General features: G+C 40.9%; 1 protein-coding gene and 1 long non-coding RNA gene across 2 annotated transcripts; one reads left to right on the forward strand and one right to left on the reverse strand.

Moving 5' to 3' along the window:
- The first annotated feature begins 1,225 nt into the window (after positions 1 to 1,225).
- sv2 (synaptic vesicle glycoprotein 2) lies at positions 1,226 to 21,439 on the forward strand. The gene is made up of 13 exons (XM_020456080.2): positions 1,226 to 1,911; positions 2,150 to 2,248; positions 4,017 to 4,178; positions 4,516 to 4,678; positions 5,002 to 5,123; positions 5,456 to 5,619; positions 5,790 to 5,870; positions 13,810 to 13,902; positions 14,248 to 14,336; positions 14,510 to 14,637; positions 14,906 to 15,001; positions 15,320 to 15,479; positions 17,921 to 21,439. Exons 1-13 carry the CDS (start codon positions 1,797 to 1,799, stop codon positions 18,102 to 18,104), a joined length of 1,656 nt encoding a protein of 551 aa, XP_020311669.1. The 5' UTR covers positions 1,226 to 1,796; the 3' UTR covers positions 18,105 to 21,439.
- Positions 10,290 to 12,351, reverse strand: LOC116356319 (uncharacterized). The gene is made up of 4 exons (XR_004204817.1): positions 12,259 to 12,351; positions 11,559 to 11,797; positions 11,200 to 11,406; positions 10,290 to 11,119 (listed from the first exon to the last, which is right to left on the reverse strand). It is a non-coding gene; the product is annotated as an uncharacterized LOC116356319 (long non-coding RNA).
- Positions 21,440 to 24,838: the final 3,399 nt, after the last annotated feature.

Raw genomic sequence — 24,838 nt, forward strand, 5'->3', positions numbered from 1 at the left:
AGTGCAGCCTACAATTCGGGGCATTCCTTGCATCTGCAGGAACGCCTCCCTCACCGAGTTTCCAATTGGTTCCTTCATGAACATCCCCCCTCGTTTATCCCATTGGTTTTTGCATGGACGCCCCCACCCCCAGCACCCCTTGGGTTCCTGCAAGAGTATTCTTCAAATGTCATTGCTATGCTATTACTGTAGCATTTAATTAAAATGTCAATGTATTCAAATAAGCACTTTTATTTTGAAGGCCAACCAATACAGCCTGGAATCAAACCAGGGACTGTAGTGACCCCTCTTGCACCGAGATGCAGTGCCTTAGACCGATGCGCCACCCAGGAGCCCAATACAATACAAAGAACAGTCGTTCTCAACTGGTCTTGCCTTGGGACCTAAATTGAACCAGGTTGGGCCTTAAATTGAACCAGGTTGTCTCAATCAAATATTCGCCAAAATACAATCTGGAAAACTATTTTAATGCTATATTGATAGTAAATGTAGCAACTCTTTCATTTGTCAATAATAACATTTTGCCTATATTCTTGACGAATAATCAACCAAAATAACGCCGCTAATTGCTATATTGAAAATACTGTGATTGAAAAAAAAAATCGGAGATTAAATTATTCAAAAATGTTAATGCATTATAATTTCTACTTCTACACACGTTCTACCTGGTTTAAGTCCTTTAGGTTCAGGCTGAAAAAAAAATTCATTGTAAAAAAAAAAAAGAGTAATTTATTATTTTCTTTTTTACTCAGACACCCACAACCCATTCAAAACCTCGACCCACCAGTTGAGAATCACTGCCATAGAAGAAGGCCAACCAGGTCCGTGATACTCGCAGACCCAGTGGCTAGAGTGGTGAAACAGAATGTCTGTCTGTCCTTTTGAGTTTTGATGCTGAAACAAAGTAATGTTAGTAATCAGTTATCCCATATAACCTTTTGTGCTGAATCCACTATGGTGTTTCAGGTGCCAAGTTTATGGTCATATTGTGTGTAGGATCCGATAGGGTTAAATTTGTGCAAGGTGGTGGCGTTTTTTTTTTGTGAGTGTAGGGTTAGTTGGCAGGCAGAAATCATGTGATCTTCCTTTTCCTATGTTGTGTCACAAAGTATAATGGATTTGTACTCCAGATGGTGGCGGTAATGCAACATTATATTGGATGCCAACCGCCGCTAAACCCCACCGAAGAAGGCTAACAGCTCATCCATTTCTTAAAACAGGAAGTAGGTTCAGTTCACTCAGAGAGGAAGAGGCGAAGCAAGAGGGGTAACTTAGCCCAAAATCTGTCTACTCCGGCATGTGGCGTTTTTCCGCTCACCAAGCGATTAGTTTTTGTATGGAGGTCAAATGAGAGTGTCGAATTTGGTTAACAAAAAGTTGAATGGTTTATTTGCTACATGTGGCTTATTTGATATAATCGAAGTTTTGTAATGCGCCGTTTGTTAGGCGTGTACTGATATACGTAAGACATGTGACATTCCGGCAACTTTGAGAAAAAACACCTCATATCGGAGTTGTGGGTGTTGTTCACTTACGTTTAGCCCTCTCATTGGCTAGAATGGTCCCACCTGATCTTGCCTCCTCCGTCTGCCTTCCTTTTTTTTGAAGACATTTATTTTCATTGTTAGAGCGGCCACTAGAGTATCTGGTCAATATAATGGATAATTTTTTGGTTCACTCCATAACTGTGTGGATAAATATGTGGTTCTCTGGTAATACAGTTACTATGCATCAAGAAAGTCTCCACTGACATGTAGTCTCTACAAAACAAGAGGTCGTACTGGTGCTTTAGCTTGATGAAACAGCCGGCTATGTCTCGACATATCCATATAGAGGCGTCCGGCGATGATGCAGCACGAGTGCCACTTCTCACTAGCCACCTGGAGCTAGCTAGCCTCGACTCGGATGAAGGTACATGCGTAAACTCCACCTGGTAGTCTTGGAACTTTCATGCAGTCTCCCACGTAAACTAGTCCAACATGTGTACTCTTTATTAGCTTAAATTTAATTCTGATGTCAAATTCAACAGGTAGTAGGTGTACCTGCATTATCAGACGTATGTTTTCCATTAAATGTTTTGAGTAATTTATGATCATACAATTTACAAAGCCATTTATCATGCTGTTTTTTTTTTTTTTTTACATTTCAGGTGAAGTTATTTTTGAGAGGCGTATTGGAGATAATGCAAATGATGTTCAGAGAAGTACACAAAGAAAACGAACATATGAGGAAGCTGTTGAGGAAGCAGGTAGACTACTGGGATTTTGATGTGTAACACGAGGTGTATTCATTATTATAAACTGGGTGGTTTGAGCCCCTGAATGCTTTTTATTAATTGTTACTGTTCTAATTCCGTTAGTAACCAGTTTATAATAGTGTAACGACCTTGGGTTTATAAGCGTGGATATCGACTCTGCCCCATGAGCTTACTTTTGCGGCACAGTCGATAGCGGGCTGGACTTTGGGCTAGAAGTTCGAGGGTTCGAGACCTGCTCTCTGCTGTTTCATTACAATAGCTATAAGGCACCCCACCCCCAAATCTACACACAATACCCCATAAACTGAAATGTATCACATTTACATAAGTATTCATAGTCCTTTAGGTGCCTTTTGGCAAACTCCAAGTGGGATGTTATGTTGCCTTTTACTGAGGAGATTACTTCTGTCTGGCCACTCTACCATAAAGGCCTGATTGGTGGAGCGCTGCAGAGATGGTTTACCATAAAGGCCTGATTGGTGGAGCGCTGCAGAGATGGTTGTCCTTCTGGAACGTTCTCTATCTCCACAGAGGAACTCTGGAGCTCTGTCAGATTGACCATTGGGTTCTTGGTCACCTCCCTGACCAAGGCCCTTGTCCCCTGATTGCTCAGTTTGGCCAGGCGGCTAGCTCTAAGAAGAGTCTTGGTGGTTCCAAACTTATTCCATTTAAGAATGATGGAGGCCACTGTTCTTGGGGACCTTTAATGCTACAACAGAATTTTTTTGGTACCATTCCCCAGATCTGTGCCTTGACACAATCCTATCTCAGAGCTCTACGGACAATTCCTTCGACCTTATGGCTTAGTTTTTGCTCTGACATCTGCTGTCAAATGTGGGACCTTTTATATAGACCGTTGTGTTACCACAGGTGGAATCCAATCAAGTTGTAGAAACATCAAGGATCTCAAGGATGACCAACAGAAACAGGATGCACCGGAGTTCAATTTCAAGCCTCGTAGCAAAGGGTTTGAATACTTATGTAAATAAGGTATCTATTTTTGATTCAATAAATATGCACAAAAAAAAGGGTAATTGTGTGTGTATATTGATGAGGAAAACAGTTAATTGAATCCATTTCAGAATAGGGCTGTAATGTAACAATGTGGAAAAAATGTAAGGGTCTGAATACTTTCCAAATGCACTTTATATGGCCAATATCCCATGACTAAGGGCTGTATCGGTTTGCGTTGTGCATAAAAACAGCCCTAGGCTGTGGTATATTACTCATTATAAACTGGGTGGTTTGAGCTCTGAATGCTGATTGGCTGAAAGTGCTCTGTCCTAGCACTCTGCATTGCGTCATGTCTAAGAACAGCCCTTAGCCGTAGTATATTGGCCATATACCACACCCCTGCTCTAATTACATTGGTTACCAGTTTATAATAGCAATAAGGCACCTCTGGGGTTATATCACACCCCCTCGGGCCTTATTGCTTAAAGTGCAAACCGTAGCAAACATACCTAATTGATCAAGTTCAGGGGTGTATTCATTAGTGCACACCATCATAATGGAAAATGTTTTTCAACTAAAATTAGAGTTTCTGTTAGAGAAATTCAGGTAGGTCCTTCCCTGTTTCCTTCTGTTTGGTTCCGCTTGGTTCATAGTGAATACACCCCAGGTAGGTCCCTTCCAGTTTCAGCAAGTTTGGTTCCTAGTGAATACACCGCTGATGTCTCAGACTTCCAGACATCACACTATTCTCATTCGAAAATGAACAGTATTCCTGTAGTATCTGGTCTCTGTGCCCCACCTTCAGGTTTTGGTTTGTTCCATGGGCTCCTGTTGGTGGTGTGTGGATGGGCCAATGCCAGTGATGCGGTGGAGATCCTGTGCGTTTCCTTTCTGCTGCCCACGGCCCGCTGTGACCTCCATCTCAGCTCCTCAGACATGGGGTTACTGACGGCCAACATTTTCCTCGGTAAGGAATAGCTTATATGGGTAAATTAGTTTATATAATTTAAACTAAAGAATTCAGTCATCACATTTTTTAAAGTAGGCATAAATATCAGTTCACTTGATTACAGATGCTGCTGTATTACTTATGTAAGTGCAGACTTAACCAGGGTTCTATTAGTGTGATAAGACTCATGCTTAACAACTAAGTCATTCATCATCAATCGCATGTAAAACCAAATTTCACATCAAGTTCAAGGTTTATGAATAGCAACATTGTTTAAGAATTCTGTGCATAAAAACCTTTTCTAAATGAGGCCTCTGACTTTTCTATGCTCTGTTTTTGCCCTTTGTCCCCATAGGAATGATGATAGGTGGGTACATGTGGGGTTACCTGGCTGACCAGAGGGGGCGCCAGAAGGTCTTGGTGATGTCCCTGACAGTGAACGGAGTGTTTGGAGCGCTGGCCAGCTTTGCCCCAAGGTTCTGGCTCTTCCTTCTACTACGGTTCATCAGCGGTGTAGGGTAAGCACTCATTACATACCCCTCTGATTGGACCTAATGAAGATGGTACACAGACGCACACAAAGACACCAACACGGAAATGTAATGTGAATCATTTTACAAACACTCAAAGTTGCATCTGCTCTCTTCATTTAAAGGATTCATTTAAACTTTAACCGGAGTGTCTTTCCAGGGCATAGGTTACTCATGTTTCCCTCTCACCCAACAGACAGTTGTCATTGAAATACCTAGACTCTGCTCAGTTAACACTTTGGAAATCTACTGTTTAGGCACTCTAATTGTGTAGTGGATTCTAACAAGTCTTTTCCGTTTGACTTTTCCAGGGTGGGAGGTTCAATCCCGGTCATCTTCTCCTACTTTTCAGAGTTTCAGCCCCGGCTGAAGAGGGGGGCAATGATAAGTGCTCTGGCCACCTTCTGGATGGCAGGGAATATTCTGGCAGCAGGTGACACCATTACTATACATTGTCTTCTGTTACAGTCAGATGATGTTTGTCCTCGTGTGAAATGTTTGAGGGAGGTAGAGATGATTACTGTTGCATGTGTCTGTAGGCAATGTTTAGGTCCACATGCTCGTTAAAATCATAAAATATAGACCCATGTCCAGTAATATGATTTTTCTGTGTGTCAATCATTCGTGAGATGTGTACCTAATGGAAATGCATTAACAAATAGTCTAGCTGCACACTTTTGCTCCAATGCAAATGATTTATGGAAAGTCACAATATATGATGTTAATGAACATTAGGTAAGCGTCAGGTGTGTGTTTTCCCTACAGGCCTGGCGTGGTTGGTCATTCCCCGGACCTGGGTCCGCTTTTCTCTGGGTGGGCTGGACTTCCAGAGCTGGAGGCTGTTTGTGGTGCTGTGCTCTGTCCCCAGTCTCACATCGGCACTCATCTTCAGTCTGGCCATGCCTGAGAGCCCCCGGTTCCTCATGGAGGTACACCAGTGCTTACAGGCCATTACAGGCGCCAATAAATGTTTCTGAATAATAGAATAGGACACTTAGCCTTGTATACAAGTCCAACCAAGTTCAACAAGTTAGTTTACGAAATAATATCTTGTTTTTGGTTTGTTTCTTCATTAAACACACTTCTCTTTCTTTGCAAGGCTGGCCGTGAGATAGAAGCCCTACGTGTCTTCTGCAGGATGTTTGCAATAAACCACAGAGGCAGCCTCAAGACCTTCTCGGTATGTACCGTAGTATGTGTACCTTAGTGCAGCGGCTCCCAAATTGTGGGTCGGGGCAGATGTCGCGGGTTCACGCGATTTTGACATTTTTTTTTTTTTGCCCATAGATACTCATCATTTCATTATTTAGTAAATTCCTTAAAATTAGTCACAAGAGTTAGATGTTTTGAATGTTAAATTGTTTTATTATATTTGGTCTGCATATGTTTTTTCACTGCTCAGAACCGGCACTTTTCTTCTGGGGGCCTTAAGAACCTTTTGGTCAGGGGGAACCATGTGTCGCTTTGCGTCACAGCTCAACCCTTATTGGAGGTTTGCCACTCAAAAGACACGTCAATTGGTGGGTTATGAGGCAAAAGGTTTGAACCCCAATGTATACAATCGCATAACTCTCCAGGTATAACACTTTTAACATATAAGATATTGGTTTTGTTAAAATGTTTTACTCCCAAAAAATTAAGTGGAGTTCAACATGTGAAAATGAATAGTACAGGTCATGAAACATTTCCCTCAAGGACCCCTGATACATGGGGGTTTCCCATCCATAAGGAGGTATTGGAGAGGCTGCACAAACCCAGTCACAACTACAATAGACAAACTAATTGCCCTGGCAAGAATACCCTGTGTGAATTCTAAGTAACCTTGCATTACTATTACCACTATCATCGGAAGATAATTAATCCGCATTGTAACTAGGATCATCTAAATGATCCCACGGCCCAGTAGGTTTCAGACCTCGCAGAACGGTCCAACAGCAGAACAACTTCAGAGAACCAGACCAGGGAACTGCTTAAGATACAGTAGAGTTTAATACTATTTGACGTTGACGCGTCAAATAACACTATTTGAAGCGTCAAATAAGCTTCTTTACCAATCAGGACCTGAATATGACTCCAGGTCACATAATAATTTAACACGTACATTCATTTTGTACGTAGTTATTACACATTGATTACACTCTCGTATTTCATGTCACAACGATTCACTGATACGTATGCTACGAGCCATAGATTTTGTCACTGATGATCACATTTGCATAAAGTTCGTTTGGAGTCCGCCCAAGTCTCAAGTACTGATGAAAGACGTTCACCCAACTTCTGTTCTTCCGAGGTAAAATTAGCTAGCTAGTTAACAATGGCTGCCCAATTTCTCGAAGATTGTAAATCTACCATCTCTGATTGCACCAGACTGCTGCTCACGGACAGAAGAGATGGACTTCAACCATCAATAGCCAGGTAACGTTAACTTCATGTTAGCTATCTAACGTAGGTGTTGAGAGTGAGTGGTGTAACGGCTGCAAAAAAAGTAACTACATAATATAACACTAACGTTAGCTAGCTAACGTTAGATCTGTCTGCCATTGATATTTTAACTGAATTCAAGATAGATTATGAACAATTAACGTTAGCTAGCTAACGTTTATTATGGAATCTATAAAACGTTAACTAGTTACTGCTGTACGATAACGTTAGCTAGCTAGTGATGTTGAATGAAGATACATTTATTTTTTTGCTAGTTTGTAGCTAAAGTACCTTAAAACTGCTTTGCCTGTCAATGCACGGTTGTCTTAATATGTCAGAGGCTCAGAGTTGGCACCGTTTAGACAAGAGAACACTTAAGGGGATGTTAACTACATACAGATAAAATGTCACTGGACCCATCGGGTCTGCTGTCTATTTTTTAGGTCATTTGATTGATTAAGAGAGGGCCAGCAATATAATTGCTGTTGCAGAGGAGTTCCTACAAGAGGCAAATGACATCCAACAACGGGAACCTTACAAATGTAACAACTTGCCATATTCGTATCGTTTTTTTGTTGTTTGACATGAGTGGCAAAGGCTGAGATTGTATAATTTTACTTGTACTGTGTTAAGTCTCCTGTGTCAAGTCAATCAATGAAAAACACATTTGGTTGGTCTATAATGCTGTTCCTAAATTCTATATGGTGATCTTATAGTCTTTTAACCTAAAGTTTTTAGGAGTGTATTTTGTAATTCATTATCTATTGTATTTTTTTTAAAATTTCAGTGTCCTATCAAGTGCCTTTGGAGGGAAGGCAGTAGCACATCACCAAGGAGCAGCTTGAGTTCCTCATAGATTGTCATATGACCATCAGACAAATGGCAGATGTTCTCAATGTGTTGCAATCTGTGGTCAAGCGGCGCATGAGGTAAGTTATTGTAATTTAATAAAGAAATTGTAACACAAGCGGGAGATCTCTTCATCCTCTCGAGATTTGATCACATTCCTGATTGATGTATCTTTTTGTGTTTTGTATTTAGTCATTTTCAGCTTGTCAGGTCATACTTACTGTTGTCAGACGCTTAGCTGGATGCGAGGATCAAAGAGCTGATATCAATTAAAACAGAATGGTGTCACTATAAGAGAGAGGTTTTGTTAAACAAACGTGTCGTGTTTTTTTAGGTGGAGGATTGTTATCCATGGTGCTGTGGATGGTTACAGCAGACTTGTTGGGTTTCTGAAGGCCTCTGACAACAGGAGTGTCAGTCATGGAGTCATTCGAAGCAGCCATCACCAACTACGGAATACCATCCCGGGTGAGATAAACACCGGATGTTGAAAACAACCGTATCTGTGCCTTCATGGAGCAGTTCAGGGATGGTGAGAGGGGAAGTGCCCTCGGAGGAAGGTGCACTCACAACCAGAGGATAGAACGGCTGTGGGGGGGACATCTGGCAAGTAGTCTCCAACGTTTACCATTACCTGTTCACCTTCTTGGAGATGGAGCAGGTCATCGACATCAACAATGAGGTGTACCTGTGGGCACTGCACTTTGTGTTCCTGCCACGGGTGAACAGATCTTGCTGTGTTTGCCAGTCAGTGGAACCGCCATGGGCTGAGGACTGACCAACGGCAGTCACCTCTGCAGTTGTTCGTCTCGGGTTCCCTGGCAATGCAGAGGGCCAATCTGACAGCAGTAAGGGATTTGTTCGCCCCATAATTCAACCACCATCAGCTCTCAAGCCACCACCTCTGCTCCTCCGACCACCACCTCTGTTCCTCCGACCACCACCTAGGCTCCTCCAACCACTGGCACCGCAGCTCTTTATTGGTCGGAATGGGTGATTGTGCCACAAATCCAGTTCACCATAAGCAACACAGATGGAACTGTTGCGGACAATAATTCCATTGGAAGGCTCCAGAGGCAGCCTGGGAGTTGACTATCTACAGAGGGTTATGGCAGTTATATCTTCAGCGCCACTCGTTCCTACTCCAACCTGACCTACTACATACTCCCCTACTGGGATGAGGAATTGGACACTATATCTTCAGCGCCACTCGTTCCTACTCCAACCTGACCTACTACATACTCCCCTACTGGGATGAGGAATTGGACGCTATATCTTCAGCGCCACTCGTTTCTTTGAATCGGTTCATTTTTATAATACTATGATACATTTTATAATACTAACATTCCCCCGCTTTCACACACTGTATGATTTGGTCTCTAGAAGGGTACGATCGACATCTTCAACTGTAAACGGATGAGGACCAGGTGGCCTTAACCTTTGTTAAGTACTTCCCCATTCCAGTACGATTCTGTTTGGTCATATTTGGAGAGAGTCAGGTACTGTTAAGATATATGGCCTATTGTTACTGTATTTTGCTCTATGGCACTTTAGCACAGCATTCCATCTGCTGACACAATATTTGTCTTCCACTCAGTACAACACGACCCAGGAGAGGCCTACTGCAAGCACTGGATTGGAACCTTCAAAGCGTGCCTGCTGTGGGAGGACAACAGAACATTCTGAATGGACATTATTAGAACAGAACTTACATTTTTGTAATGCCCAATTGGGACTTTTATAAATTGTTAAAATAAATGTGTGGAGAATGCCCTATAGTTAAAAAAAAGTATAACTATGAAGATAGTGGTTCGCCCCCTTTACATTTTATATAATTGTAATTAACAGGAACCTATTACAGGTAGTAACACAACATTGTGACAGCTCAAATGATGTGGTTGAAGATGGACTAGTGCAGGGCTCCTAACCTTGTTCTTGGAGAGCTACTGTCTTGTAGGTTCATGTCTATCCCTAATCTAGTGCACCTGATTTTAATAATTACCTGCTTAATGAGGTTAGTTACAACTGAGGTTGGATTGAAAACCTACAGGTTTCAAGGAACGGGGTTGGAGAGCCTAGGACTAATGGATTTAGTTCTTAGATCAATGTATTTGAAATTTGATAAGTCACTATGAAGGTGCAGATCCCAGAAGTGGAGCTGTCTCTTAATGCAGTGGATGGGAAGCCTTATTTCATGTAGTTCTAATTAAATGATAATGGCTGAAGTTCATTTGTTCTTAATGTAGGACATCAAATTATCTGAGTTGGCTGCAGTACTTCAATCAATATCAGCAACGGCTATTGGTTATTAGTGAAGTGTCAGTAAAAAAAACTCAACTTTAACACCAAGACAAGCAATATGGATTGTATAATTTAATTTGAATGATCATTAAGTGAACAATAACAGCCAATATGGAAATACAGTGCATTTGGAAAGTATTCAGACTCCTTTACCGTTTCCACATTTTGTTATATTAGAGCCTTATTCTAAAATGTATTAAACAAATAAAAATGTAGCATCATACCCAAGAAGACTCTATGGTGTACTCGCTGCCAAAGGTGCTTCAACAGTACTGAGTAAAAGGGTCATAAATGTAATATTTCCTTTTTTTTATATATACATTTGCAAAAATGTCAACCTGTTTTTGCTTTGTCATTGTGGGGTATTGTGTGTAGATTGATGAGAGGGGGGGGAATTATTGTATCCATTTTTGAATAAGGCTGTAACGTAATAAAATGTGGAAAAAGTCAAGGGGTCTGAATACGTTCCGAATGCACTGTACAAACAATACAGATAAATGCTTAAATCTTGATGTGCAGTTACATTTCCAAACACTCAATTGCTACTGTAATTTAGTGCTACTAGATACAATTATGTATCGTAAAAATGTTTTTATGAAACACCGAAATGTGGGGAATTCACAATTCCGGAGATCATGAATTCCCTAAAGGCATTGTAGGTGCTATGAAGAGGGAGCCTTAGTCTCACAGCACACGTGTTTGCCTCTGGGTACGTTTTCTTCTGCTGCCCAGCAAGATGCCCTCGTGCTGTGTGGAGGAATTCGATGGTCGTGGTGTCCTCAAACCCAAGGGGTGTCACCACCGTTGCCCCAGTAGCAAACTCCAACACCATCGCCACTGTTAAAGGACATTCTTCATCTGAGGAGTACACAGTAAAACATTTAAAATACGGAATAATATGCAGTTACCGATAAACTTGAACAATGTACTAATTTTACCTTGCACCTCAGCTAGCCAGTTGAACCAATGGCAGATGGTGTCATTCGCCAAACACCGCCGGTTGCCGCCAGGTATGGAATAGGTTACTTTAAAACAGGTCCCTGGCAGTGGGAGGCTTTATGGAGTCCACAAAAAATGCTCGGAAGCTGTTCGGGTGGTTCCCCAATGATTCGGGCAGCTCAAGAGAGTTGAGACGATATTTGAACCTGTTATGGTTTAGACCGTATGTATATTTAAAATAAGTGTTAAGGACAATATAGTGATGTGTATTGATTTAGGGGGATGGACTGATTAAAAATACTTATGGTAGAGGAGGTAATGACAAGTACTTCACAGATTTATGACAGAGTTTACTTACTGCTCCAAGGCCACCTGCATGCTCCCTTGGACAAATTGTTGAGCCACCAAAACAACCACACCATCTCTGTCCTCCATTGTCTTGACAACAATCCTTTTTTTTGTAGGGGAACGAGCCCCTTCTGTCTGTCTTAAAAGCCTCTACATTTGGATTCATCTGGGGGAATGTTTCCACCAAAACCTTCAAGAAGCTGCTTTCCTCCTGGCCATAGAGCACTTTGATCTGCCTCACAGGATACTCTAAAGATACGGAGATATGGAAACATTTAAATCTAATAAAAAAGTATCCTAATATAAAACAGGGAAATAGTCCATGATCTTTAAAATCAATAAAATAACCTACAATAAGTATGTTGAATCACAAGATAGTTTCACACCTAGCTTACTTACAAAGCAAGCACTGTGCATAGCACTGTGTCCTCATGTACTACATGGATATAGGCCAAATGTACCTATCCTGTTCAGCTGCCCGATGTTAGGGTCAGCGAACAGGCAAACCCTCATAGTTATCAACCTGCTTCTCCCGGTTTGCCGCCTTTGGACTCCAGCATTATTCGGTCTCCTGAACGATTGAAATCTGACATACTCGCGCATCCCACGGTAGCTGTTGCAATCATTAGCAAGCTAACGTTACTAGGTAGTTGTGCCGGTTAATGTTGACTTTTGCCAGGTATTACTTAACCTACCAGAATTAATCCTACCTTTGAACCACCCGATCCTCCTGGGATGGTTACACTTGGCTGGCAAAACTTAAAAAGCGATCTCTCATGTTTTCAAGGTTCGACATGACTTAGTCGTTTGTTGGTGATGATGAAGGAGAAGTTTTTCATATAGTGATTGGCCAACATTTGCATATAGTTTACATATTGTTATTTGACGTGTATATTTTGGGCTGTTTAAAGAAACCATTGAAAACCGAACCATGGATTACAGTGTCTCCTGTCACATGTTCTTTGACTACTATCAGGATGAGGAACCATAAAACATCAAGTTCTAAAATCCTGAACTTCCCATTACGTGAATACAATATTTTGCAATCTAAATATGTGACAATTCAAATATATATTTTTTAAGTATAAGATTTTAACAACTTCATTTTAAGTACTTAATTAATTTAACATTGATGCTGGTCTTTAAGAAACAATGGCTATATGAATGTACAAAGCCATCGATCACGTGACACCATTCATTCCTATGACAAAAGCTTTCAGGCCCGTGCACACTTGTCACGGAATGGATGTACAGCCAGATCTGGGTTCAAATATATGATTTTTATATCACATATCAGTTTAGGATTAGGTATGATTCATATTGTGAACCCTGCTCAATATACAGTACATGTCTTGGAGGGACCAGGGGTGTCAAATGTGGTTCATGGGCCATTTTTGTCCCCTTTAAAAAAAATATATATATATTTTTTTTTAATATGGCCTTTACTTGTGCTCCCTCTTTTCAATAATTGCCCCAATGGAAAAATTACTTTGACACTCCAAGTTAGAAAGATCACTTCTTAATGTTTTGGCCTTGATGAACTGCACATACTGTGTTACTGTAAGTGTATAGTGGTTTCTTCTCCAGTCAAGCAGTAAATATCTCTAAACCAATCCATTTTTCCTGAACACGTCTCCATCTTTCTGTAAATAAATACAGCCTATCACATGGAGCACGGTATGTAAAAGTAGAGGGAAATTGGCACTCATGACCTTTCTGATCGACCCCTCTTCACAGTAATGGCAAAACACACTTGTAAGTTAGACAGACATACAGTATGTTTTAGCTCCCCATATCCCTGTACTAAAAGCTGCCCAATTCTGTTGATATCATATTTTCAAAACCCTTTGTTTTGGCCTCGATTAACTGCATATACTGTATTAGCTCATATACCAGAGGTGATCAACCTTGGGTCTCTATTAAATCTGTATCTCTGAAGTGTTACAGATAGCGAGATAGAAATGTGAAAGGTAATTTCCGATTGAGCCAATATATGCAGTGTTTTACGATGAATGCAGTCTCCGCTAACCCGGAAACATTGCCTTTAAATTTAAATTGCGCTGTAACGCTGAACTTGATACAGATTGAATATGGCCCTTACCCTTAACGTTTCAGTGTGGTTGCAGGCTTTTGCTCCAGCCAAGCAGTAAACATACTTCTACTAATCATAGTCTTTCTCCATTAGTAGAATTAGATATGTTGATGATGGTACTACTTTTCACTTGATATGTTAAATATGGTGTGTTCTGTATCGCTTACAGATTTGTGGGCTGCATATCCCTTCTGAGAAGAAAGAGAGGGAGACTAGGAGAGGTGGAACACACACTCGGCGCTTTGTCAACCTCCTCAAACAGGTAACACCATGCATACATGTACACATGCACACAGACATAGGAGACCGGCACATACACAAATACTCTCAGAATGTTTTTTTTCCCTTCAAGACTGGAGCACCCTCCGATGGGATATCACAGCTTCAAAACTAACAGATTTGCTGAAGGAAATGTTGTGCTGTACTTTATGCTGCATCTCAGATCCCCTATATACATGTATGCTGTTGGCCTTTACATTCAGGTTTTTCTTTATCACATGAGGTTCAGCCCAAAGTCAAATACAAACCCACTATGTGAATATTCCAATAACACATTGTATTTAGGACATGTTTATTTTCACTTAAATCAATGTTGCTTGTGTTGCAGTGCCTGGCACCAATAAGACAGCTGTTTGTTGGAGAGTTGGCCTCTAGAAGTGTATGTCTGGTCATCATATTCTACTGCATCTCATTTGGGTGGGTCTCAGCTCTCCTTAATACAATCTGTCTGTCTTCAGCTGTCCTTGTTGTCCATACTGTATGTACGGATGACATTTTTGACACAAATATACAAACATTGACAGCTCATATTTCTGGGGGTAGTTATCCTATGTCCTAACCCCTTTGTGTGTGTGTGTGTGTGTGTATAGATACTATGGGCTGTGGATGTGGTTCCCAGAGCTTTTCAAGAGAGCAGAGGATGGAGGCTCACCCTGTGCCAATGTGTCTCGCTTACAAAGCCATGACAACCAAAGCTGCTACCCAGTCAAAACGGCAGGTGTGTACAAAACACAAGAGTAATGCACTTCTCAATAAAATGCTCACTCCTGTCAGACTTACAGAAAAGGGTTATGTGTAAACAGCAGCTATGTATGTTATATAAATCTGTGGGCACCAGTTCCTCTTTAATGATTAAATATTGTGCTATCTATAACATTGTGCAACGTTTGTTATTCAAGTAAAAAAAAGTATATTTCATGGCACTTTACTGGCACAATAATTCTTTTGAAAACTAAGTTTGTGTGTTGGACTGCTTCCTTTCGCAGTGTACATGGAGGGCTTTGTCACTGCAGCCTCAAACCTACCAGGGAACATCTTCACCGTTCTCCTAATGGACGTCATTGGAGGAAAGGCCCTGCTTTGTGAGTTGTTTTCCCCTCCCTTCTTAAAAGACAGTAGGGCATGATCAAAAAATGCATTTAGTTATTAGAAGTTTCAGTGACATTGTGGCTCAATCAGAATAATTTTGCAGCATTGGGAATGGTGTCATAAAATGGCCATTTGCAGACGCTTTGATCCAAAGCCTCTCACAGTTAACCCATGTTTGTGGTCTATGCAGGAATCAAGTCAAAGTTGCTAGCCTAGAATCACATTCCAACCAAAGCCATCTTGGCATGGATTCTATTCCCTGTGTGTGTCCGTCTGGTTTTTTGAAGTATGTACTGTGCTCTCTGTCCCAGGTTGCAGCCTATTGTTGTCCAGTGTGAGTGTGTTCCTCATCTACGAGGTGAAGACGAAAGCACAGAGTCTGCTCATCTCCTGTGTTTTTAGTGGAGTGTCTGTGGTGGCCTGGAATTCCTTAGACGTGTTGGGCACTGAGCTCTACCCCACCCAGCTACGGTAACTGCATACACCATCATAATAGCCTGGTCCTAGATCTGTTTGTGTTGCCTTCCCAACTCCTATGTACTAGAACAAAGCGGCATTAGGCTAAAGTCACAGAGCCTCACTCCGTGTGTGGAAAAAGTTAGGCGATATCTAACCAATGGAAGATGGAATCAAAAGTTAAAGGAGAAGGATAGGCTACAGCAACCAAGAGCCAACAGGTAGGCAGGCTTCTACTTAATATTCGGAATGGCGTTGTTGTCATTTGTAACTAGGATGAGGAAGCGCATGCACTGCAGCCTCAGTTAGCCTGCTAGCTAACGTTAGCTAGCTTAACTAGCTTCTCCCGGTTTGATGCAGTCCAAGACAGATACTACGTAATCATATTTGTTGATAAATAACCTAGCTATGTCAGCTATTAGTCTACTAAGTCGGCTTGGTTGGTTGCTGTCTCTTTCTCCCTACTCCCCATGTCACTTGCTCACAGTACAGCTCCTCCCCCTCCTGCTGGAGCTTTCTCGCTTTCAGCTCCTTTTTAGCTTAAAAAAACTACCTTTTCTGCTGCTTCCCTCACTCGGATCAGACAGGCTCTGGATCCGATCAGATATATACAGTCGTGGCCAAACATTTTCAGAATGTCACAAATATACATTTTCACAAAGTCTGCTGCCTCAGTTTGTATGATGGCAATTTGCATATACTCCAGAATGTTATGAAGAGTGATCAGATGAATTGCAATTAATTGCAAAGTCCCTCTTTGCCATGCAAATGAACTGAATCCCAAAAAATAATTTCCACTGCATTTCAGCCCTGCCACAAAAGGACCAGCTGACATCATGTCAGTGATTCTCTCGTTAACACAGGTGTGAATGTTGACGAGGACAAGGCTGGAGATCACTCTGTCATGCTGATTGAGTTCGAATAACAGACTGGAAGCTTCAAAAGGAGGGTGGTGCTTGGAATCATTGTTCTTCCTCTGTCATCCACGGTTACCTGCAAGGAAACATGTGCAGTCATCATTGCTTTGCACAAAAAGGGCTTCACATGCAAGGATATTGATGCCAGTAAGATTGCACTTAAATCAACCATTTATCGGATCATCAAGAACTTCAAGGAGAGCGGTTCAATTGTTGTGAAGGCTTCAGGGCGCCCAAGAAAGTCCAGCAAACACCAGGACCATCTCCTAAAGTTGATTCAGCTGCGGGATCGGGGCACCACCAGTACAGAGCTTGCTCAGGAATGGCAGCAGGCAGGTGTGAGTGCATCTGCACGCACAGTGAGGCAAATACTTTTGGAGGATGGCCTGGTGTCAAGAACGGCAGCAAAGAAGCCACTTCTCTCCAGGAAAAACATCAGGTACAGACTGATATTCTGCAAAAGGTACATTGGACTGCTGAGGACTGGGGTAAAGTCATTTTTTCTGATGAATCCCCTTTCTGATTGTTTTGGGCATCCGGAAAAAGCTTGTCCGCAGAAGGCAAGGTGAGTGCTACCATCAGTTCTGTGTCATGCCAACAGTAAAGCATCCTGAGTCCATTCATGTGTGGGGTTGCTTCTCAGACAAGGGAGTGGGCTCACTCACAATTTTGCCTATGAACACAGCCATGAATAAAGAATGGTACCAACACATCCTCCGAGAGCAACTTCTCCCAACCATCCAGGAACAGTTTGGTGACGAACAATGCCTTTGCCAGCATGATGGAGCACCTTGCCATAAGGGATAACTAAGTGGCTCGGGGAACAAAACATCGATATTTTGGGTCCATGGCCAGGAAACTCCCCAGACCTTAATCCCATTGAGAACTTGTGGTCAATCCTCAAGAGGTGGGTGGACAAACAAAAGCCCACAAATTCTGACAAACTCCAAGCATTGATTATGCAAAAATGGGCTGCCATCAGTCAGGATGTGGCCCAGAAGTTAATTGACAGCATGCCAGGGCGGATTGCAGAGGTCTTGATAGAGAAGGGTCAACACTGCAAATATTGACTCTTAGCGTCAACGTCACGTAATTGTCAATAAAAGCCTTTGATACTTATGAAATGCTTGAAATTATACTTCAGTATTCCATAGTAACATTTGACAAAAATATTTAAAGACTGAGGCAGCAGACTTTGTGAAAACAAATATTTGTGTCATTCTCAAAACTTTTGGCCACGTCTGTACATAACGGGTCTAGTTGTCCTGGGGTCCGTTCAGAACGGGTCTATATAAATAAATACAAATGTATTTATGCATATTGGGTCCGGGTGGGAAGCCCCAGGTCCACTTTAGAACGGGTTCTATTGGTCTTCTATTGTCACGACAGGTCCAAGATCTGTTTCTGCTGTCTTGCCAACTCCTATGACATGTAATGGGACAAAGCTTCCATACAGCCTACTTTTAAACAAAGGCTCTTTGCCAGGCTGATCGTCTTGTCTCTCCCACTGTGCTCACTGTCAATCTTGATTTATTTTAGGTCCTCCGCTCTGGGCTTCTTCACAGGAATAGGCAGAGTGGCAGCCATCATGGGTAACATAGTCTTTGGCCAGCTGGTGGACACCAACTGTGCGATACCAGTTCTACTTGTGTCTGCTTTGCTGCTGACAGGGGGGATCACTGCCTTGCGCCTTCCACGCACTAAACAGGCAGAGCTCACCTGAGGCCTCTGTGAGTCCAGAAGACACACTTTTTCCCCCTGTTCATAGTCCTCGCCAAGGGTTATTCCCTGAATCTAGTCTACCTAGAGATGCCTTTTTCCTATCATGACCAAAGATTGACGTAGAAAAGATTTTATAAAACGGATGTTGTGAAATGCTGGATTGCACAAGTGCACTTTGAGAAACCATGTACCTTAATGGTTTCTCAATGATTAACAAGTCATTGACCAGAGCTAATACAGTGATCTACAAAAGTATGGGGACAGTGACACATTTGTTTGTTGTGTATTAAAAGTAGTTAAAAGTAGAGTATTTGATCACATATTCCTAGCATGCAATAACTACATCAAGCTTCTGAATCTACAAAGTTGTTGGATGCATTTGCTGTTTTGGTGGTTTCATTTCTATTGGTCACAAAATAATCAATGGTAAATAATGTATTGTCATTTTGGATTAACTTTTATTGTGAATAAGAATAGAATATGTTTCTAAACACTTGTACATTAATGTGAATTAGTGTTGCATGGTATACCGGTACCACAGTAATATCACGGTACCAAAACATCATGATACCAACATTTATAGATTATCATTTCATATAATACTATCACATTTTTCAGTCCTACCAATCTAAGGCACTGGCGCCTTTTATAAAATGTGTATCAAGTCAGTTTTGTTTATAAATTCTGTAAAAAAATAAATAAATGCAACTAGTCTCTTGTATGCGCTGGTCCAATAATGTCCACTTAACTTTCATGCCATATCACATGTAGTAGCTTTAATCTGCCAGCCCATCCCATTCCAGCCATCACTCACCTGTTTCAAAGACTTTACTGAGTTACAGTTCATAAAAGGAAATCAGTCAATTGAAAAATGAATTGGGCCCTAATCTATGGATTTCACATGACTGGGAATACAGATATACATCGATTGGTCACAGATACCTTTTAAAAAAAGTAGGAGCGTGGAACAGAAAACCAGTCAGTATCTGGTGTGACCACCATTTGCCTTATGCAGCACGACATCTCCTTTGCATAGAGTTTATCAGGCTGATGATTGTGGCCTGTGGAATGTTGTCCCACTCCTCTTCAATGGCTGTGTGAAGTTGCTGGATATTGGCGGGAACTGGAACATACTGTCGTACACGTCAGTCCAGAGCATCCCAAACATGCTCAATGGGTGACCATGTCTGGTGAGTATGCAAGCCATGGAAGAACTGACATTTTCAGCTTCCAGGAATTGTGTACAGATCCTTGTGACATGGGGCCATGCGTTATCATGCAACATGAGGTGATGGCGGTGGATGAATGGCACGACAATGGGCCTCAATCTCCTCACAGTATCTGTGCATTCACTTTGCCATCGATAAAATGCAATTGTGCTCGTTGTCCGTAGCTTATGTCTACCGATACCATGGGGCACTCTGTTCACAATGTTGACATCAGCAAACCGCTCGCCCACATGACCCCATACACGTGGTGTAAACAAATTTGTGCCGCACATTTTTGAGAAATACGCTTTTTGTGCATATGGAACATTTTTGGGATCTTTTTTTCAGCTCGCGAAACATGGGACCAACACTTTACATGTTGCGTTTATATTTCTTTCCCCGAGTAATTTCACAAACCATTTCGCGGGTCGTTTTAAACTAATCCCAGGACGCTTATTATTGTTTTGATAACAAACAATGTTGTTCAAATTTGATTGGCACAGGAAAATAGGCCTGGTATCGTTGGTATCATGGTAGCATCCACATGAATGTAGAAATTTATTGTAAATAAGGACATAATATAAGTGACTCCAAAATGACATTAATTTCTATTGGGCACAAAATAATCTGAAACACAAACAAAACAAACAGCAAATGTATCAAGTGACAAACTTGATGTAATCATTGTGTGCTAGGAATATGGGACCAAATACTAAACTTTTGACTATAATACACCATAAGTGAATTTGTCCCAATATTTTTGGTCCCCTAAAATGGGGGGACTATGTACAAAAAGTGCTGTAGTTTCTAAATGGTTTGCCCAAAATCTATGAAAATACCCTCAAATTAAAGTTGACAGACTGCTCTTTAACATCAGTTTAACATAGTTTAATTTAAAATAAAGTGCTGTGTAAGTGTTGGTGCTCACTGTGTATCCGATATGAATAAATCAGTGATTCATGGCTTCATTAATTCATTGCTTGAGTCTGGGCACTTAAAGGAGAACTCCACTTACTATCGTTGGGTCTTTTTTTCATTAGTCCACTGTTGATACAATCATAACATGTTTTGCATGTTAGCAGTCAAGTTTAAAAGATATTGGATTTCAAGAAGCCAAGTGTTACCAGCCACATCACAAAACGCATCATCATCATGATGTGGCCGGTGATACTTTGCTTGAACTTGACTGCTGACATGCAAAACATTTTGGGACTGTATCAACCGTTGAATATTGGGGAAAATACCAAAAGATAGTTGAGAGTGGAGAGTGGAAAAAAGAAAGAGTGGAGTTCCCCTCAAGTGACAATCAAGATAGTGTGGCCCACAACGTTTTTGTGAAATTGCTAAGCAAATCCAATTGCTTTGAGTTTACTTAATTGGATCCAAAGATTTATCACCATCTGTAAAAATGGGTTGCCACTGCTTATAGTCCATGTTGTAATGCACCTTGCATCGAAACCCAGATATGGTGCAGAGCGTTTGATTGTGTTGCTGGGGGGCAAGGAGACCCCCAGCTCCGCTTAAACCATTGACAACTACTTACCGTTTAAGGGAGTGCTCTTCAAGAGCACAGTCAGAACTACAAATGTCAGATTATTCCATGTAAAACAATTGTGCACATTTAGCTCTATCATCAGTGTTAAAGTAACTGTAGGCTTTTCATGCTCAGTAAACATTGATCATGTCATTTGAATTGCATATACTCGATGGTAGTGATGGGTTCTGATTTCTTAACTGTTGGAATCATGAAATATACTTATTCATTTCACTGAGGGGGAGAGGGTAATGTATAACGTTTACATTATGTCAGGATATGTTATTGTTAGCCATCAGGGATCCTATGGGAGGAGAAGAGACAGTCTGGTACGAGTCATCATAACAGCCTTGAGTTGGATGAAGTGAGGAAGAATATATATATATATATATATATACACACACACATACATACATACATACATACATATATACATACAACTAATCTTCTGGATAGCAACAGAGGTGTATTGGCTGTTCAGATGTGTAAGGGGCTCAGCATAGGAGAAAAGGGTTAAATATCAGTGCTTGTGAGAATCTATTTGTTTGTTCAGCTGTTCGATCCTTTGGGGTGAATAAACTTGGTTGGAGCTTTTATAGTGTCCGTCGATTTCTTACTCTGATTTCTAGAACCTAACAGTAGCCTCAATATATATCAATATTGGATATTTGAGTGATATAAAAGTGAACTATACCTGACAAGTATGAGTGGTTTTGGTTAATTTCCCATCCTGTCAAGCAGCAAAAGGGCGCAATTGCCGGCGATGTAATTAATAAACTAAACAAAAAAAAATACTGTGTTAGCTGATAATGTTTACTTTGCAAGCTACCGGTAGAAACGTTGTACAATTGGCTAAACATAGTTATAAGTAGACCTAATGTACTTTTTTCTCTCCAACGTAGGCATACAGTATCTAATGAAGTTGGCTCCCCTTTCCCCCATTTTGTTTTTAAGTGTTTAATCACGATTTGCTGCTGACAGACAGGCTGTTGATTGGACCACGTCAAATTGTCTAGCTAGCTAATAACAGATCACCTCAATATGGCTAGTTGACAAGCTAACTTTCAGGGGATAGACTTGACGGCTATATTTGTATGGAGGACCAAACCTGCCGTAATTAGAAATAGATTTATAAATTTATCAATACACACATAAATAGATAAATACATGAATTAAGAAATTCATATACAGTAAATGCAGACAGATATAATTATTGAAGTAATTCTTAAATCAACAAACTACATCATACATAAAAACCCATTCTAAAATGTTTTTAAAAAATTATTATTATTATTATTATACCTTTTATTACTTTTTCTCCCCAATTTCGTGGTATCCAATTGTTAGTAGTTACTATCTTGTCTCATCGCTACAACTCCCGTACGCTAGTGCGTCCCTCACCCGGACGACGCTAGGCCAATTGTGCGTCGCCCCATGGACCTCCCGGTCGCGGCCTGCTACAAATGTCAGATTATTCCATGTAAAACAATTGTGCACATTTAGCTCTATCATCAGTGTTAAAGTAACTGTAGGCTTTTCATAGTGATGGGTTCTGATTTCTTAACTGTTGGAATCATGAAATATACTTATTAATTTCACTGAGGGAGAGAGGGTAATGTATAACGTTTACATTATGTCAGGATATGTTATTGTTAGCCATCAGGGATCCTATGGGAGGAGAAGAGATCCCTGATGGCTCGAACCCAGAGTCTCAGAACCCAGAGTCTCTGGTGACACAGCTAGCACTGGGCCTAATAGACCACTGGGCCTTATAGACCACTGAGCCACCTGGGAGGCCGCTCTAAAATGTTTTTTGTTGTTGTTGCATGAACAGATACTGTCCCGTGGGATGTACGTCATTGTACGTCATTATTATCAGCGTCGATTCCAAAGGACTTTCTTCAATTAGCTAACTAACCCTGCTTTTAAGATGCTGAAAAGCTGTTTGCGTTCTGTTTTTTTCTAAGCAATAGGAGAAAAGACCACCAAATTTAGTTTCATCAACTGCCTGAGGTCCAGGTTAGACGAACCTCATGGTTTCAGGCTATTATGCCTTGATGATGATGGAAAGCTGTGGGCTCGTTACTCGATACGTGTTCAAGCACCTCATCACTGGTAAGTTACTTTGCATAAAGGTTACTTTTTTATTTTATTTATTTAACTAGGCAAGTCAGTTAAGAACAAAATCTTATTTTCAATGACAGCCTAGGAACAGTGGGTTAACTGCCTGTTCATGGGCAGAACAACAGATTTGAACCATGTCAGCTCGGGGATTTGAACTTAGAACTTACTAGTCCAACACTCCAACCACTAGGCTACCCTGCCGCCACTTTGCATAAAGGTTACTAGGACTAGTGAGCTGTATCCGTCCAAATAACAGCTGTAATATTATTCTGCATTTACTCCAAACCTGGAGATTCTACCAAGTAGGTGTCTATCGCCATAGGCTACGTTGGTTTGGGCCATTTGGTAAAGGTTGTATTTAGGGTTGGGCGGTATCCAGATTTTCATATCGTCATACTGTCCTTCTCTCATGTTGTGTTGCGACCATGCTGTGTTGTCATGTGTTGCTGCCTTGCTATGTTGTTGTCTTAGGTCTCTATGTGGTGTTGTGTTGTCACTCTTGTCGTGATGTGTGTGTTGTCCTATTTTGAATCCCAGCCCCCATCCCCGCAGGAGGCCTTTTGGTAGGCAGTCATTGTAAATAAGAATTTGTTCTTAATTAACTGACTTGCCTAGTTAAATAAAAGGTTAAATAAAATAAATGTTATAAATTGCCACCACTAGAAATTGTTGTGAACAAAATCTAATTTATGTACATTCAGATTTAAGATTTTACTTAAAGTTCATCTGTGTCTTTGGGAACTCTACAGTGGTCATCCATGACTTCCTGTTTCACTGGAGTATAAATATGAGGTGACACACAGGCTAAACTCCCTTAGTCATCCATCAACATGGGAAAGGACATAGAATACACAAATTAAATGAGAAAATGTTGTTGACCTTCACAAATCAGGCAATGGCTATAAAGATAGCTACATGCCTGAAAATACCAATCTCCACTATTTGAGCAATAATTAAGACATTTAAAACAACTGAATCTGTGATGAACCTGCCTGGAAGAGGATGCAAGTGTGAAGGGTGGTTCAAGTGGCCAAAACATATCCAAGGATCACAGTTGGAGAATTGCAAAAGTTGGTTGCATCTTGGGTTCACCAAAACTACAATTAGATGGCACTTCCATGCCAACAAGTTCATTGGAAGGGTTGCCAAACCACAAACATACATTCCTGGAGAAAATGGTTCACTGACCATAGAATCTAGATTTTGCAATGGCCATCCCAGTCCCCTGACCTAAACCCCAATGAAAACCTGGGGTGAACTGAAGAGGAGAGTCAACAAGTGAGGACCAAGGAATCTGGAGGCTCTGGAGAGATTCTCTATGGACCAATGGTCTCAAATCTCTTCCTATGTGTTCTACCACCTCATCAAACATTATAGGAGATGACTCCGAGCTCTACACTTGGCAAAGGGAAGGTGCATAAAGTACGAAATGCAGATGTGCCAATAATTGTGACTTTTCTTTTCAAAAACATGCATATTTATTGATTACTAACCCAAAGGTTAGATTTGAGAGAGTAAGATAAACAACTATGACATTTTTTTACAGCTTTTTATTCTTCTCATATTTACCTAGTGACAATAATTCAGGAGGGCACAGTATGCTAACGAGTGCAAACAAAACTAAACGAATTGCAAAGACAGGCAATCCAGCTCAAAAGTTATACGTGTGTGTGTATATATATATATATAAAATGTGCATGTGTGTATATGTGTATACACACACACAGTTGAAGTCGGAAATACACCTTAGCCAAATACATTTAAACTCAGTTTTTCACAATTCCTGACATTTAATCTGAGTAAAAATTCCCTGTCTTAAGTCAGTTAGGATCACCACTTTATTTTAAGAATGTGAAATGTCAGAATAAT

This window comes from Oncorhynchus kisutch, linkage group LG22, assembly GCF_002021735.2.
Source record: "Oncorhynchus kisutch isolate 150728-3 linkage group LG22, Okis_V2, whole genome shotgun sequence".
Lineage (NCBI taxonomy): Eukaryota > Metazoa > Chordata > Actinopteri > Salmoniformes > Salmonidae > Oncorhynchus > Oncorhynchus kisutch.

Coding starts and splice junctions, on each gene's coding strand:
- sv2 (XM_020456080.2), top strand. CDS start 1,797: ATGAAACAGCCGGCTATGTCTCGACATATCCATATAGAGGCGTCCGGC. Junction 13,903..14,247: donor TTGTCAACCTCCTCAAACAG/GTAACACCATGC, acceptor CTTGTGTTGCAG/TGCCTGGCACCAATAAGACA. Junction 14,337..14,509: donor TTCTACTGCATCTCATTTGG/GTGGGTCTCAGC, acceptor GTGTGTGTATAG/ATACTATGGGCTGTGGATGT.